This window comes from Mchenga conophoros, linkage group LG19 (genome assembly GCF_057382185.1).
Source record: "Mchenga conophoros isolate Kocher_MC1m ecotype Shallow Benthic linkage group LG19, M_conophoros_male_GT1.1, whole genome shotgun sequence".
NCBI lineage: Eukaryota > Metazoa > Chordata > Actinopteri > Cichliformes > Cichlidae > Mchenga > Mchenga conophoros.
This window is the reverse complement of record NC_140544.1, coordinates 17,955,336-17,974,100: the sequence shown is the minus strand read 5'-3', so window position 1 is coordinate 17,974,100 and position 18,765 is coordinate 17,955,336. Positions and strand designations below refer to the sequence as shown.

Sequence of the window (18,765 nt, the reverse complement as noted above, 5' to 3'; positions counted from 1 at the left end):
AAGGCTGCAGAGACTGAGGCAGGTTTGTGTATTCTTCAAAGGGGCTGTAGATATCAAACATATTCCTTCAGCAAAGTAAAGCCTGTGCCTCATTATCTCGAGATAACAAATTCGAGGTTTGCCAACACTCACGCTTGATTGCTTCACTGACGTTGTCCCAGTTCAAGCTGAAAGAAGGAGCAGAGACAAAGGGAGAGACGGCCATCGATCAAAGAGCAAACTCAATCACTCGTGAAGGCTGAAAGTCGACATTTAAGGAGGTGTGATGGGGGACAAAAGAAACAAAGATGTGCTTTTATTACATTTTATGTGTATATTGAGACAATTAAATGGGAATGACTGCGTCAATGACACAGTTATGCCTGCAATCATGCACAAACAATTCTTGCACTGTCCAAAGCAATACTAGCATCAGTGTGAGCACTGTATTAATAAACTCTTGAGACATTCTATATTTGTTTGGATTTAACAAGTCTAAGCTGAAATCACCTCAAACAAGCATGACCGTTTGGTTTGATTTAGGTTTTAAATCATTTTAAATCAAACATCAGTGAGAAACCCCGGGGTGTGATCATTGAACATGTTAGGGGTCATCCTCTGGAGAACACGAATATCTTGAAAAAGCTTCACAGAAATCCTTCCACTGGTTTTTGAGATTTTTCATCCTGGATTGACAGACGCTGCCACCCTGACATACACACCATTTCTAAAACAGAACAGCAAAAATGGATCCTTACTAGGTGTAACCTCAAACGCATGATGCTATGAAACACTAAATGAGACTGACATGGAAGTTCAAAGTTGTAGTAACAGCCTCCTCGAATAAATAATGCATTACTTTCTATCAAAAAAGGCTTTGGATGCACATTAACTAGCTTCCCAACTGACCAGCAACAGCCAATAGTTGCACTGTAAATTTGTGAACTTAGAAGACAGTATTGAGCAGGCTAACCTTCCCTGCACCCTGAAGTAAAAAAGCCCCACAAAGTAATCAACAGCAGTCTCCCTCCCTATCTCCCAGTCTGTGTACACTGGACGTCAGGCTGATGGTGGTTTATGGCTTTTAGTACCTGCAGACACCAGAGCTGTTGAATGAAATCACAGTAAACCAGCGGGGAGAGGTTCATGCTCCCATAAAAGCATGGGAGAAAAGGTGCACTGAAACAAGAGCACACATTTAGCCATCAAGCTGGCCAGAAGACGTTTTTGGACAAAAGGAGGATCAGATATAGTAATAAATAGCTTTAATATAAATTTCAATATATCGCTCTTGAAAAACAGCCGCTGTGTAATACTCACTGTTGACTGCTCTTTTGTTATATATCATCAGACTTTCATTATGACAACGCAAGCAGCGGGCTCCAGAGAAGTCTGACGGAGAGTGAAAATCCCCGGAAACTCCAAAGTCAGACGATGTTTCGTAATTAATTTGCTCGACTCTTCTTTACAATGTTATTTCAGTTCATTGAGGTTTGCAGGCATCTATTTGTGCACAGCTGTCTCTACAGCATTTCAGTCAGATTGAAGTCTGGACTCAAAACACCTTGATTTTTTTAAATTTTTCAGTCATTCTGTTGTAGATTTGCACTTGGGATCATTGTCCTGTTGCATGACCCAGTTTTGGCCAAGCTGTAGCTGTCGGACAGATGGCCTCACATTACACTCTAGAACACGTTGGTATACAGAAGAGTTCATCGTCGACTCAATGACTGCGAGGTTCCCAGATTCTCTGGCTGCAAAACAAGCCCAAATCATCAACCCTCCACCACTGTGTTTGACAGCTGGTATGAGGTGTTAGTGCTGCATTGGTTTTCTCAAAACATGTTGTGTGTTAGGGCCAAACATTACTTTGGTCTAGTCTGTCCAAGAGGACTTTGTTCCAGGTGTCATGTGGTTTGTTCAGAAGCAACTTTCCAAACCTAAGCTGTGCTGCCATGTTTTTCTTGTTGGTGTGTTTTTGTTTTTTTGTTTTTTTTAAAGAGGCGATCCTTCAACACAATACACACTTCTTTAATCTTTTTCTAATTATACTGTCATTAACTTTAACATTCAATATGCTAACTGAAGCCTGTAGAGTCTGAGATCCTGTTTTTATTGCAGTTTCTCTAAGCATCACACAGAAATAGCACACTATAACAGTGTGTTGCCTAATGAAGGGCCAGACAGACAGAAACGGCCCAATAATCAAATTTTCTCACATCTGCTATCTACCCCACGATATCCTCTACCATGAAATTTGATGGTCGAGTGAGAAAACACTGACCTATTAGAGCTATATTCACACTGTTAAAAAAAAAAATCTATAATAAATGTGCTCCATTAAATATGCAGGACAGGAAGATTTGAATTCTATGTTTTACATCAGCTCAGAGTCTGAATGACCTAGAAACAATTAAAAGCACGATGGATACGAAAACCGATTTATCTCCAGGGAGATGTGTCTGCTTTGTAAGGAAGAGTGTCTGGGGGAAAAAATGTGTATGTATAAAAGGATAAAGTATATAGGTTCTGAGTTGGCTTTGAGGTACAGAACAGCAGACAAACATGAAGCAGGCAGCCCAAAGCAAAGTCTTTGTTTCATGTTTTGCAGCCAAAGTGCAGAGAAACTGATGCACTAAAGAATAAAATGATCTGTGGCCTCTGGGAGCAGGAAAAAAAAAGATTTGTATGCAGCAACGTGCTGCACACACTCCTCTTATGATGCCAGCTTTCTGGACACCCACTTTAATCATCTCTAGGCTGTCAAATCCTGGTATTTACAGCATGTCTGAGACCAGTGTCCATATCCAGGACTTTTCAAAACAAGATGATCTCGTGAAGTCATTTTAATCCACACGAAACTTTCAGCTGCCACACTACCGCAAAACATTTGCATATGCTGTGTGAGTCTGGCCTGTGGGCTTATCTCTGATATGAAAATTTCGATTTTGGTACACTAAGACAACATATATTGCACAAGATTGTTGTCAGAGTCTCTGCTAGTCCAGAAGGACGAAGAAAAAGCAACTTTAAAAACAATCTGGCTGCTCACATTCAGCCACAGGAGCATTAGTGAGATCCATCACTGATGTCTGGCAGCAATGCCTGGCTCCCACTTGTCCAATTCCTCCCAAAGGTGTTGGATGTGTTTGAGGTCTGGAATCTGTACAGGGTAGTTAACGTCTTGCACAACAGGAAAAAGATCTCTTTAAGTACTTGGCTTTGCACAAACAGGAATGGCAATGCAGGAAAGGGGAAAAAAAATCACAAATTTTTAGTTTTTGCAAAATATGACTGAGAATGATTCACTCAATCATTTTTAAAAAGCCTCAGATCTTGCCAGAACTTTCATTTCACCATGCTGGGGTTAAAAATCCAATCTAAAGATGCATTAAACAAACAGCAGACAATTCAGATTCCACTGCAGCCAGTCTGAAGTGTCCAACATAATGATTTTCATACCAGTCGAGAGTTTGGGAGCTCTTTCGCCTGTGTAATTATGGAGCAAATTAACTGCGCAGTCACAACAGAGAAGGCACATTTGCTGTATTCACCATGTTCTTCAGCTGAAGGGCGCTTTCGTGCAGATCTCATATTGTTGCTCTGACAGGTTTCTGCATTATAGGGGAGCTGAAAATGGACGAGCAGGGCGCTCTGTGCAATTATATGAATGTTTTTTGACTGAAGTGGCTGAAAGGGTCACACTGTGGCCACCTGGACCTCTGACTGTTTTAGTCAAATGGCCCGTGAGAGTGTATGAACTGCACGCGAGTGTGCGTTTTGTGGCTAAAGTGGATGTTGAACGTAACGCAGTATGTTCAGAACGCCATTTGAAAATGGATACTCCAAATAAAATAACTTCTGGATATAAATGAGAACGAAAGACTGCTTCATTTACAGAAAAAAAATCCAGCAAACATCAAAAAGAATTCATCTTATTAAAGCACAGAATGCACAAATTTAGTAATGATAAGAAATAGAAGTCTTCCTTTAGGGAAGCTCCTCCCTGCAGTAGCTGATAATAGCAGATGCACAACAGATCTCATGAATTCAGATGGCCAAATGTTCCAGTCAACATTTTAAAAGCATGCTTCACCCTTCTTCTCACCCTCTCATAAAGTCCTGTATTTTTTGAAGAAGAATCAAAAGCTGCAGAGTATTTTGTAGTAAACTAAAAATAGATATTTCAGAGTTGGCCGATAGTAAAAAAAAAAAGAAAAAAAAAAGTACTTTAAAATCACACACAAGGAATAAAAGTATAACATATAACAACTTAAACAAAAGACTATCTGTATACAAATGTTTCAGCTGCTTTTTAACAGACTCAGTGGAGTCTGTACAACATAAAGGCTGTCTGAAAAGCCCGATCCTCGCCAGGAAAGCAGCAACCTTTGAGCCAATGACGCAAGAGCTCAGGAAGAAGAACGAGGCTTCAGCAGGTCAGAAACATACTGGGAGGCTCGACCACGTAGGGCTCTAAAAGTTAAAACTAACATTTTAAAATGAATTCTAATAATTAACTGTCAACAAACGAAGAATAGCCAAAATATGTGAAGTAAAAAGCCCGTTAAAGGAGTTTGAATGAGAAAAGGTAAAAGCATGAGCAAGTTCATTTTCAAAGCTAGGAAACCTCTGGAATCCGTGCTAAGTGCTATTAACTCAAGCTCAGTGCAACTGTAGTTTTCTGTAACGCTTAAGACAGCTTGTGTTGCATCTAAATGTAGAGAAATTTTAAATGATAGAGGAAAATGGCAACTGAAGCCCACTGGGATCCAGTACTTTTATCTGGATATAAGTAGTCATCAAAATAAACAACCAGTGGTGCAAACTGTGCAGTGGATCACTGGAGAAGGTTAGCATCAAAATCTGCGAATCATTTAAAAAATTACCTTAAAATCTGACTTTATATTATTTGACAGCAGTTCTCATTCCTGCAGCCAATTATTTAGCAAGTTTTAAAACTTTTTTGCAATATAGTCACTTTTTTCTTCAATTTTCTGATTTTCCAAGACAGGAAAGCTATGAGTAAGACCTGCATTAAATGGCCTCGGGGTGGATTTGAACCTTATGGCATATGTGTCATCTGGTGTACCCGGTGAGCTAAACAGTCATCTCCGTTTCATTTTTATAGGTCACCCTCTGCACCATTTTTTTGGACAATCGGCTCTACATTTGTGACCTGCTTCAGCTTCACGGAGGCTCAGCTGCCTTTTGTCAGAGCACAATATTTCCTTTATGGGGTCACACATCACACGGTAACCCATTTCAAAGAACGAGCCTGTCTGAGCTGTAAGAGAAGCTTTTAATGTCGTCTGTCTGCTCAAACAAAAATGGATTAAAGAGGTGAAGCGCTATTTAACAGTCAGGTCAGAGACTAAAAATCCTCTCCTTCTGGACAAAACAAAGCTTTTTTTAAAAAAAAATATCATAGCAGACTTGATGAATAATTTGAATCACTGATCTCCGTTGTTAAAATCCCCACAACTTTATTGACCATCCGTACTGGAGCAGATTAACAGGGCTGCGCTGTCGAAGCTTGCTCAGCGTCCAGGAGGTCAAAAAGGTTATGTTCACAGGCTTGTCAAGCTGCGCTTTACTTTTGACTGGCAGTGATAATGAACGTTCATTTCTACAGTTATCCAGGGACACATGAGAGGTTTTAGCTGCTAGTGCCAACCTCAGGATTTTCACCGTGTCCATCTGTCCAGCCATCAGGGAGGAGCTCGGTGGAAACACGAACGAGGTCATATGACTCAACCACCCAGGAGTGAGATGCCAGATGTGGCATAGCAGCTTTCCTAATTACTACAATATGTAAAACCTTCTAAGCTGTCCTCACGGCTGCAAGTTTTCCAGAGAAACCTGACCTACATTTCTCCTGCATGCTCTGAATTCAGAAAAAAAAGTTCTTTAAGTCTCTGTGAAGGGAGAACCGAAATAGCAACTGCTTCTCACGCCAAGTGCTGCAGGAGCCACGCTCACAATACAGCCTACAGGGTCCTCCTGCAAAACCGCAAGAATGAAAGGGCGCGCTCATGAGAGACCGCACAAAAATGCAGGGAAGGAAGGCACGAGGCACATATGACATTAATGATCAACAAACAACGTCAGATTTACCTGCTGCCAAAAGGTAACGCGACACAAACACTGCTGCTAAGGAAATCAGTGATTAATGTATTACGAGGATTTCCCTGGAAGCCACTGTTTGGACACACAAATCAAAAACCACACAGCTACACTGGAAATAAGGTCGTAGTAAGAAACAATAAGTCCGTTCAGCACAGAAATTCACTTTTCTGCAGGATAAAAAAAAACCGAAAACAAAAAACACTAGCATGAAAACGAGGGAACAAATCAAGTAAATCAAAGCTAGGTGCTCGATGAATACTAATGCCGCAAAGAAGCCAAAGTGTAAATATAAAACTTCTTCAGACAGCCAGTTGAGGTTACATCACTAGCGAGGCAGAAAATTTACTTTAAGCCTGAGACATCGATTCTTGTTGTTAATTTTCTGTACATTTTTGTGACAGTAATGATTAAATCTGCATTTCTGTTGTCTCGTTAACCAAACTTTATCACCCTGATTAGAGGAAATAGACTAATCAATATTTTTCCTCTGGGCTACAAAGACATCTTGAATCAGAGCGGGACAAGCTGAAATCTCATCTACATCTAGCACAAATTTTTGACATGTCTCTCGCTCTATTTTCAGCCTGTTAACCTCTTTTTTTATTCCTGCATTACACATAAAAAAATAATACTGGAACATGGGATAAAGTAAACAGGCCCCATGGTGGCCTGTGTAATCACGGAGCTATTTCAATAATTTGAGCCACATTTGGAAATAAGGTCACCTCCAGCAATCACAGAAAATCCAGTTTTACACAGTGATGTTCTTTAGAAATGGAACTCATCTATTAGCAGAATTGTGGATTTGGGTGCAGAAACGAAGCGGGCATTGTTGTAACAGAATGGAGCATTATCACACTTACATAACAGGGTATGAAAGTAATGAGCGCTGCGTAACAATGTTACCTTTTCAACAGAATTAATCAACTCAAGGCCCGGAAACAAGCGTCTTATAGGCTTAAAAACTATGCAAAGGCTAATGAAGACAAGGAGAAACTCTGCAAAAGCAAATGAAGCTACAGGAAACTGTTAGTTTAACCAAAGTACAAGAGCTTTAGTATTGTGAGCCACCCCAATTCTATACATTTTGTTGGGAAAATGGGAAATGGGTGCAGGAACAGATCTTCAGGCTTCCCGAGCCCTTTAAAATCTCTTCTTTGGAAGTCGCTGTCTTTTGTTCTATTCACTGTCAAGATGATCCCACACTGACTCAGTAATGTTGAAGTTCGGACTCTATCACTCTTGTGATAATTATCAAGCTGAAAAATGAAGCTGTTGCCAATCAGGCACTTCTCAGATGGTATTGCACGGTGGATCAAAATCTATTGGGATCTTTCTGCATTTATAATTTCATGAATTTTGACACAACTGGCTGAAATGTAGCCCGAAACTATGAGATAGCATCCACTGTATTTTGCAGATTACTGATGTTGAGTCCAGTTCTTGCGTAATTTGGCATACTTCAGCCTTTCTCCTCGTTTCCCTTCAGAAACTGCTCATATGTTGTAAACAACTTTTTTTTTAGGCCTGTCACTTCTTCTTTTATTCTCCACTGGTCCAGTTTCCTTAAATATTTTAGGACAAACAATGAAGAAAGATTTCAAGTATTCCTCTATTAACTCTTTGAGAATAATTTTTTTGGTGCAAAAATACTTTCTGTGATATGTTTCATAGATTCAGTAACAAAGCGCCAGAAGATATGTTTAAAACTGCTAACTTTGTCTGTTATGTGTAAAAACAACACTGGTTCATCTGTTGAGTCAGATGCATTTTTTAAGCTTGACTCATAGGCCAGTGTTAAGTGGTTCAACAGCAAACAAAAACATTCCTCTGAAAATGGTCAGGTACAATGATCGGACTGAAAATGGGTGAAAAAGCAGCCAGACTCTGAAAGACCTTCAGAAAACCTGCAGAACTATTGCTCAAGACCACCTTAAAAATGACAAGAAAGTCTGGCTCCTTGCAAGAAAATATAAAGTACTGTAAAAGTTCAAGAAGTTTAAAAAAATGTATTTACACCTTCAAGAAATATGAAAAAAGTCATTTATGGCTGTTCTCAATATAAAATCCACAAAGTCCACACTTACAGGAGAAAAGCCTCGTGTTACTAAAGATCAAGCACACACAACTTCAACCACAACACACTAGTTCCCAAAGGGGATATTGAACACACAGTCCACTACTTTAACAAACACTACTTCTAATCGCTTCTCACTTCCTTTCACAACATTAACCACATGTTGCAGGGCAATATTTCCCACCAGCAACAAGCTCCTCCTCCATCCTATCTAGGTTATCACTGCGGTGGGTGTTGCTGACACCATCATAGGATTTCAGAAATGAATGATGAGGGCGCTCACCTCACCGTCACCTACTCTGAAAAGAAAACTTTTGCGAAAGTTGCAAAAGATCAGTCTTTCAAATGATAAAAATGCCACATTCAGATACATTTATCAGTCTGTGTGGAAATCAGTAGTAGACGTAACATTTCCTGTGCCAGTTTTGCTGATATTGTCTTATTAAGACATTTTTATTATGTGTTGGGTTCAGCAGGACACCGTTTAGTCTTTAGACATCTTATTTAGACTAAAAGACCCGCTAAAGACAACGCTGTGTCCCTGGACTGAAGATTTCAAGAACATAGATGGCGGCGATGGTTGTTTTACATTTGTTTCATTGGGGCTCGCATTTTCTTGCAAGAAGAGCCCAAGAATTGTAGAAGAAATGTAATTTTCCATGTTCTGTTTCCCGGTTAGCATGAAATTCATTTGTGGCGCATATGTTAATGCGACATCAGTGCTGCGGGTGCATGCAGCATATTATAGCAGTTTTTTTCTCCTGAACTGTCTTTCATTTTTGAGCTACCCTACCAACCTGGGTTACATTGGGCCATTTACAGTAATTTGATGTTTATGTCTGCACTTTATCATCTTTCTTCTGCAGGCCTTGACATTTAACTTGTTCTTTAACACAGGCTTGTTCTTCCACCATCTAGATTCAATGTAAGCAATCCCATATTGTGCAAACAGAACCTATACAGACTGCCATGCAGCATTTTTTTCATGCTCGTAATCTCATTCTGCAGGAAAGCAAAACAGATATTATCAACGCAGGTTCATAGAAATCTAATATTGTCTGGGGAAATAAAAGAGGAGCACAAAAAGCAGGCAGTCAAGCATGGAGCTGGGCGCTGAGGCATGAGTGAAGTCAGCTGTAGGCAAAATTGATCGGCCTGCAGAGTCACAAAGCATCTCAAATGTGTGTTTGGAGGGTGTGTGTGTGTGTTGCAGTGAGGAGACAACTGCCCTTTCCTGTCCTGCCCTGTCTGTCCTACAGGATGCTCTGCATCAGCAAGATTCAGGGGGGATCTCTTACATAAGACCTTCTAAGTTAACATTCAAAGAGCATGGTAGGAGAATGACTCTACAAAGGTGTCTGTTTAAAGTGTGGAAATCATCAGAGCATTTGGGGCTCTGTGTATGGCAGTGTCAGTCCACTGGCGCTCCACATCTTTGCTTTTAAGATCCTTTAGCAGTAGAATCTGCTCCACATCAGTATTGCTGCACTTCTGTCTTCTTTGTTCCCTCAGGGCAGCTTCTCAGGCCTCAAACACAGCTCCTCTCTTTAATCCAGCCAACCAGTGCTACCAGCACAAGCTTTCCCAAACCTGCTCCCCAGCTTCCCATAACACTGCAATAAATACAGTTTCTAATTCCTGCCTCCTTTTCTGTGCCTGTGCGCCTGGCATAAACATAATCAACCAACTGCCAAGAAATTTAGTTCATGGTTTGCACAGGTCTGCCTGGCACCCATCCGCAGCTACAGGAAGATTGTGTATTCCCCAAACAGTTTGGCAAATGTCTGCAGGAGGCTGCCTGCTGATGCTAGGTGAAACTAGATGTAAAGAGGTATGCGATGCTGCGCTGAGCAGCACCTGGTGATTGCTTTCATCACTAATAGACATTTTAAAAGTTGTAAGGTTTAAAATGTTGATTTCTACAGTGAGGTACAGTAAGACCTTTATTTTGAAGGTGAACTTATGTCAAGTCTGTCAATTGTGTTGTTTAACTGCCGTTCTGTGGTTCAGTTAGCAAATATTTGCAAGCAAGTCGACATCTCCTGTGCAAACTATGGGTGACAGCAGCAATCTGCAAGTGACCATCGCAACCCAGAGATGATTCGTAGTGTAAAACCCTTTATGTGACTAATTTGTATCCAGTGACATCCAGTGATCTCCATACTTTCCCTAGCAACGAGTCTCTGGGGCTGCGTGACTGAGACCTAATCTACAACCACCACTGGGGTGAGATTTTGCTATTTTTTCTTTTAATGAAATGTCTCAATGACTGTTCACACTTTTGCCATGAAATTGGTTCATTCATGGTCCCAAGAGGATATATGAATGTATATACATCTTCTGAACATCTGGCATTTTATATATCACCACAAGAAACTTAAACCCTCTGACTTAACAAATAAAAAATGGCAACACTTGCAGGAAAGAAGGGACAAATGTGCTCCCAGATGATGAAACCTACTTTTTGTTGAAATGTTTTGAAGTTGTTATAATAAGAAAAAAATTCCAGTTGTTACCCTCAGAATAAAAACCATTTGCTAACCTCTGCTATTGATTTTATCACTCTTGCATGCAAAGCTAGGATGGTAAACACTATACTTGCTGGAGATCCGCACGCAAGCATTGTTATTCTAGGCACGTTATCATTTAGCTCAAAAAACTTCCTAAGCACAGCTTCACAGGGCTTCTGGCATAGTTGCAGCCTCTTAGCCTTGTTAAAACTCACAAACATTGGTACAGAACAAGCACCGAGTGCAGGACAACAAGAACAACAAAGGGAACAAAAAACAATGAGAGGCTTTAACTACCCCTCATTCATCCTACTCTAAATTCCCGCAGTGTGACCATCCCAGGCAGCCAGGGGACAAAAGAGCAAGTGTCTCGCTGCTGCTCAAAGCGACATCTCAGCAGTCTCGCCTCCAACAGGCCCAAATATGACTGCCTACTGGCTCCAGCTGCCATTCGAGGGCCCGTTCAATCCCTGCTCTGTCTCTGAGATTGGCCCCGTCTCTTGTAGCACTTAGCCACACGCCTGTGGGCTGATGTGCAGAAATGCAGCTGATGCCCACTTCAAAAATACCAAAATGAAACACAGCTCCTTGCCCTTGGCTCTTAAGAGCAGATGTAGCATCAGCAGCTGATTGATTTTACATGCATGATAGGGGTCTTAAGAGGCTCTTAGAAGACACAAGCATCTTTAGGAACAAGTGTGCAATTATAGCACAGCGTTCAGATGCCCTGAGCAATGAAACAGCGCATTTGGTGCTCATTCAAATGCCTCTCACGATGAGGTGACAGGACTTACCACTACATTTCACATTCAGAGTTGGGATCACTTAAGGAGGATGCTGAGAATATAAGAGGAGCCTTCATTGTACCTATCATGTTCTTTGCTTCCTTTCTTAGCATTATTAGTAAGCACGGATCAGAGCCTCATAACCACTTAGTGCTACCTCATAAAAACTGCGGCCACTTTTAGATCTCACATCTGGATTTTCACAACCCACCAACCTCTACGTTATGTGTTTAAGGCCCCCTACCTCTCCTGAGGTAGGTGATTATGAAGTATCTCAGCGTGGAGAGGCACGTGTCCTGAAGTGACTCTAGGAAACGTGAGATCAGTGCCGAGGCAGCACTTCTATAAGCCTCCCAGGCTAATAGCCTTTGGGCTTCAGAGACCTCCGAGCCACTGCGAGCAGTATTTGTGGAAGGATGAGGAAGGTACAGGATAAAATGATAAAAATCAGGAGAAGAGCACATATGCTAGTTCAAATTAAAAATGCTGCTTGGTCCCATGTTACAAACAGTAGCTTGGCTGATTTTTAGAAATGTAATGAACCCATGTGAGGTAAAGGGATGCCAGGATCTGATTAGCACTGTATACAAGTTTACTAATTTAAATCCTCATTCTGGCAACAGAACAGTATAATGAGTACAGCTCTGTGGAACCATGTTACCGACTCTCTTCACACCAAACCTGATTTCCCCATAAAAAATTAAACTCTGGCTCCTGAGGACTAAAAAGGAGATGTGTTTACAATTTTAAAAAATCACTTTTCATGCTAAGTACTCTTCCCTTCATACTACCTCTGTCTCGCATAGAGAATCCACTAACTTGTCATGGTCGCTGCTGACAAGAACTGCACTGTTTTTCTTATTACAATGCATAAGCTGAAGGCTTGCTTGTACAACTGCAAAAATTAGGATGACAGATGGCAGTTAATAAAACTTAACATGCATTCAGTTTTTATTGAGAGCTCACATTTTTGAGAAAGGAAGCAAATATGATAACAATTAGATTTCAGTCGTTTACCATAGACTGTATGTAAAAGATGTACACAGCTACCATCATCCACTAGTTTGCAGAGTTGCTCTTAACATTTTAGCTATCGACAAAAATATTTCTCAATTTTTGTCACGAACCGGCAGATACTAAGGTAAAGACCCTACAGCATTAGAGAAAAAAAAAACCCTCTAAATTTGATGATTCTCTAATAAGAGCTCTTTGAGAAGGTGGGAAGGAAAAACTCCCTTCTAAACAGGAATAGACCTCCGGGAGGGCTCGGGGAGGGGCAGTCACCTGGTTGGGAGTGGAAAATAGAAGATACAATGCTTGTAAGGGAATTTTTTAGAACAACCTGATAATAATGAATTAAATAGCCACACTAGAAGCAATTAATACATTAGCTAGAATCAAATAAAAGCAAGCAATCTTAAATAGTTGTTTAATGTGCATGGTGAAGGATATATCCTGATTAGAAATGACTGAAAGTTTCCTCACAGCGCTGCTGGAAGCCAAGGCCTATCTACAGTAAGTATCTGGTTAGACATAATGTTGCAAAGATTTTTAGTTGTGTCTATAGTAGGAAATTGGCAGTCATCAGAGGCTTTATAGCTTTAACTGAGCTAATTTATTTTGGTCTTTCAACCTCATAGATAAATATAAATGGGTATCATCTGCATAGCAGTGAATGATGAACTCTAGACCCTGACTGATTTGTCAAACATAAGGTGCCCATGCCCTAAAGCATACAATTTACAAAATGAGCATTAACACATTTCATGATCTGAAGCTACCGCTGAAGATTATTACATTTAATGCGAATGTATTTACTGGTCTTTTCTCAATCAGACTTCTTTTTGTAAGTGGAAAAAAAAAAAAGACCTCCTGCTGACCATTAGGGGAAAGAAACGCAGGTTTAAAGGTCTTCTGCATTTCCCGATCCATCTTTTATATACAGTCTATGTTTTGGAATAATAGAAACAACCAAGTTCATTTTTCACACTATTTATCCAAAGCTAAATTTTTAATTATCATAACCATGAATTATACTACATGAAAAGAAAACTGAAAGAAGAGCCTCTCCATTGTTTCAGCAAAAAACAACTAAATACTAAAAGAAGTAGATAGTAGTGCAGGCAGTGAGGCGTTCAGTTTATTTAGTTCCCGTGTGAGACTGACAGAGGAAGACAGTTGATTTGACACCTGGTTAACAAGCTGAGTTCCTCCTGTCTAAACTCTGACAGACAGCAGTCAATAGAGAGCTACAGCCTTTAAAGGTCTTGAATTCACTTCACACTAGCAGGCGAGTTGCTGCAGTGTCTGAGCCCACGAACACATTAAGCGAAGTAAATCCACTCTGTAAAGCAGCTTCATACGCCAGCCCACGCTGCTCTTGTTGCTGACAGACGTGCAGGGTCGGTGCAGATTGAACCCGGGACTTTTTAGTTACAGGAACCTTTTTATCCACTTGTCCACTCAGCTGAATAACATCTCGACTATGCTATTCCTGGAAATGAATTAGTTTTATTTCAGCTAAAAGCCATGCAATTTAATGCCCACTGAAGGTATTAACTTAAGAGGATAGATCGAGGCTGAAGAGAGAGAGTTTTAAAAAAAGTAAATAAACACACAAACATACTCCTCCATATTCTGTATCAGTTGCAGCGTTTTCCCTCTTCTCTGCAGCCTGACAGATGCTGACCGAAGTCTGACAGCAGGATTTTGTCTGTGTTGCATCCAAGTGCTGAATAGTTACCGTATTTTAATCTGATATACGACCATTAAAAAAAAAGATTTCTTTTCTGACCTCCTCTAATGAGGTTTTGGCTCTGATTTTATGGGGGGAAAAATACAACTTTATTTGATTATATGCCTGTAAACATAGATTTATTTACAGTTATACTCGTACTGAAATGCCTCATATCTGTTTTTAATTCAAAAAAATATCTAACCACATTACATGCTTGTGCTGATAGTTACAACATTAAATATCGGAAGAGATCAGGTTTAAAGGATAGTTTGTAGAACTGCTGACCAAGGTTTTATACCAAGGCTGTGGTTTAATTCAATGCCACTTCATAATCAGACCGACTATTTTGTGCGATAACCCAGCGTTTGAGCTCAAGGTCTGACACTCAGAATTATTATTCTCAAACTGAACATTTGCATTAGGCTTTCAAACACAGAGTTATAGCAAAACGAAAGTAAACCCTCTTTCAATTATAAGGTTTTATGCATAACGCCACAGTGAACAATCAACTGCTCCTTAGCTGGTCTTAAAATTAGGTAACTACAAGCCAAGATGAATGACAACACATGACATATTACACTGTGTCTATTGAAACAGCATCTGAAAAACTAACAAAACTAAGTACACCCCATGATTCAGTAGCTTGTTGACTCACTTTTAGCAGCAGCAACTTCAAGTAATCAGTTTCCTGTCTGACTTTATCAATTTCTCTAATCATTGTGGGGGATTTTTGCCCACTATTTTTATGTCATTTCAGTTCATTGAGGTTTGTGGGCATTTGTTTATGAACAGCTTTTGTAACGGCCCATCAAAACAATTCAGTCATTCTGTTGCAGATTTGCTGCTGTGCTTGGGATCGTTGTCCTGTTGCATGAAGTTTTGCCCAAGCTGTAGCTGTTGGATAGATGGACTCACATTTGACTCCAGTATACTTTAATATACATCTGAGTTCATGGTTGATTCAGTGACTGTAAGGTCCCAAAGTCCTCTGGGAGCAAAACAAGCCCAAATCATCAACCCTCCACCACCTGCTGATGTTTCCCTTCTCTTTTCACTATAACCAGTCATAACTACTTTGGCCTAATTTGTCTTTTGGACGCTGCTGCCAAAGTCTTGTGGTTTGTTCTTTTTAGAAATGCTTTCTCCTGGAAATTTGTACCGTTAATAAGTTTAACATTTAACATAGTAACTAACTTCTTTTTTGTTGGGGTGAATTTGCTGGGATGCCCGTCCAAACGTCTTGTTTTCCACTTGTGAATAATCTTTCTCATTGTAGAATGATGGACTTCAAATCGTTTGGAAATGGCCTTTTAAACAACTTCCTGTCCATCAATCTGTCCACCCAGATTGATGAACAGGAAAGATTGGTTCAGTGGTGATGTAAATTCTCTTTTAAACCACACCTGAATGCTCCAGACCACCAAAACTTTAGCTTTTATAAAGGAGCTCACGTTTACTGATGATCAGTTACTCAAGTGCATGAGTCAAGCTGATAAATAAAAGCATGATAGGTCATGCGTTTCTGTTCACCTGAAGTTGTATTTACCAAATATTAAGACCTGTTAAGGGCCAGGATATTTTTGTTATGTCCTGATATGTTAGACATTAAAACTGTACTTTCTTTTTACCATGACTATATATGGAAAAGCCTAACAGACAAATATATTCAGAGGAGGAGGACATCTCATATATTCCTGTATTTACTATAGCCTTAATTATATACCCATGTTCATTTGAATAATGAATGAACCGTTTACGCTACTGTAATTAACTCCAGCATCAGAAAAGTGAAAATTTGCTGGTTTTTTTCTCCCTTTTGAATCACCGTATAATTAGACATTGTTGGGTTTTAGGAGCGCAGTCCAGTAAAACCACAGTGACACTCCAGCTGAGAACAACTACACAAACACTGCTCTGTTCTGTTTGCAACCTGAGGGCAAGGCATAAGTTTAAAAGAACCAAACACACCTACACAGAGCTTTTTTTGTTTTGAGTATTGAAAAACAAATAGGCAACAAAGGAAAATTAAAATTGCTTGTTGCTTTTTCAGCAGCTGCACACACAAATTTAAAGAGAAGTTACAGAAATGACATTTTGAAGTTTCTTGGCTGTTTTTTGTTTTTTACAGTATGTTTACATAGTGGGAGATATGAGGCAGTAAACTAAAAACAATGCCAAAGCCTCCAGAGACTTTGAGATATTATTGTCTGTGAAGGTATTAAACTATACTTTCTGGCAGAAGACAATCAATAGTGAAAATTGTTGTGAGCTGCTCTCCTATCATGGGTGAAATGTTACCAGTGCTGAGATGAGGAACACTAGAAATCATAGAAATGCACCCAAATCGGGGCAACCTTGGAATGCACACTGCATTTAAGTCTCCTCGAGGGTGGAGGGTGGAGGATGGGGGGGGGCTCACAAGAACCCAATGAACCCACTGGGTCTCCATGATGCATGAAGCGGGGCACAGTGATCTGGCACGGGGCTGGTTACCTTTCATTCTTCTGCAGAACACACACCTTCACGGTGGGATGTAACCTTGCACTGAACGTGTTTGTTTTTGTAGCCTACCAACAAGGCACAGTTTACCCTCCCTTTGCAATATTTACATTCAAACAGTGCTGCAGATGGATGGAGGATCCCGGTGCAGGGCCTGCCTGCATGGGCATCCACTTGGCATGATGATACAGCTAGCTGGTGCAAGCGTAACGTTAGCCAACTGACAACTGACAGCTTGCGCGTATGGCACGGTGCAAGCGTCGCATTTAAAGTTTAAAAGGACACCGAGATACGGCGCCAGCCGCGTTTTACCTCGGGATGCAGTTCGGGGACGATCCGTCTATCTCCCACGTTGCAAACAGGTTCATGGGAACCGGTCTGTTGAGAGCCCCGCTCCCGGGGAAACTCAGCCGGCCGCTTCTTTCCGCCATGGTCCGAGCTGCCGGTGGGACTATCCGACACCAAGCTGGGGGGGTTGGAAACAGCAGACCGGTGCAGGTCCTCTGTATACGCGTGTGTTTCCGTGAAAAAGAGCCGTTACGCACTCACGTTAATGCAGTGCAGACGGCGGAGGACGAGCTCATTTCTCCGGTGTGGTCCTCTGTGCCAGGGAGGGACTGCAGCGGAGCCACCGCTGAGCTTGTTGTGCCTACCACGCTGCTCTGAGTGTATGGAGGGCGATTCGTGCCGCCCTGTTGCGGGAGGGAGGGGAACGTTTTACCCACTCACACACTTATTCACAGCATTCATTGCATTGTGTTTTTGTTTTTGCACCAGATAATAAAATGTGTCTTGTAAAGGAAAAGCATGTATGATATGACATATGATGCCAGCTATATGATAAAACTGTGGTAAGAGAGCATGCACTTGTATAACTGCATGTTAATGTAAATATTTAATCAACCAATCAGATGGGAGTAACTCAGTGCTTTTACCAGGGGGCCCTAGTTGCTGAGGTGGGGTGGAGTGAGTGGGAGAGACTACCTAAGGACAGACAGTGGCAGGAGTCCTCCAAAGCCTGTTTTGTTTGCAGTTTTGCATTTCCATATTTAGAGATACAGATTTGAAATCCACCAGCCTGCTGGGCCTTTTCTCTGTGGAGTTGTATGTTAGGTTAACTAGATAAGTGGAAAAGGATGGATGGAAACAGATGGTAAAATGGTTTAGTCCACCCCACAGTTGGACTCATCTTTGCAGTACAGTAAATTTATTTTATCAAGCCGAGTCCTGCAAATATGCACCACGAGTCGTGTCTTTCTCCAAAAAAGCAAAATCAGTGCATCCATAAACAAAAGGAAATTAAATCTATCAGCAGCTGTTAAACCCAGTACACCAACTTCAGATAGAACACTATAACTATCACAACCTTACATCACGAAACCCTCCAACTGATGTGAAACCATAAAAGCTCAAATAGTGGCGTAGTGGCAGTTATTCCAGATAATCATTTCTACCGATTGCAGTTCAGCTAAAAGCTTAGCAACACTGACATCAAATAGCGTTAAGTTTTATTGTATGTTGGATCAGTGTCGCTGTGAGATAAACGAGGCAATTTGAGGAAGTTGGTGCGTTTCAGACTGATGAAACAGCATTTTGTAATACCACAGTGACACTGTTTATTTAAAAAGGAAAGTGTTAGGATGTTACTTATACAGCAAGAGATGTGTGTTATTTAGTTTTTTTCAGTTCTAATGACACATTTGGATGGTAGGGCCAGAATTAGACATAAACAAGATGAATACCTAATAAAGTAAGTGTTTATTACCATATAACAAAGACCATTTCCTTGAAGGCAAAACGAGTGTCTGAGTATCATACTTCCTCCACTGAGAGACTCAAGGAGCTTTATTACTGCAAAGATACTGCAGTGGTAAGAAAGCATACAGCTTTTAGTATCTCACTAAGATTAAGTCATTATATGCAAAACCTTTGTTTTTGTTTTTGTTTTTAAAATATGGCATTAATTTCCTTCTATAAGTCTGGCACTTAAATTTGACTGCCTTTGCATTCATTGCGCTTCAACAGGGCATTAATTATCCCTCATATATT

At 40.6% G+C, this 18,765-nt stretch overlaps 1 protein-coding gene across 3 annotated transcripts in view; it reads right to left on the bottom strand.

The window, feature by feature from the left end:
• pacs2 (phosphofurin acidic cluster sorting protein 2) overlaps nt 1-17,375 on the bottom strand; it is a 69,765-nt gene extending 52,390 nt beyond the window's left edge. For 2 of the 3 annotated variants that reach the window (XM_085256553.1, XM_085256554.1), the window contains exon 1: nt 17,029-17,375. In XM_085256553.1, the coding sequence (XP_085112679.1) occupies nt 17,029-17,147 (119 nt within the window). In that variant the 5' untranslated portion in view covers nt 17,148-17,375. The remainder of the gene's footprint in view (nt 1-17,028) is intronic. The other variant, XM_085256555.1, reaches the window with a different exon arrangement.
• Nucleotides 17,376-18,765: the final 1,390 nt, after the last annotated feature.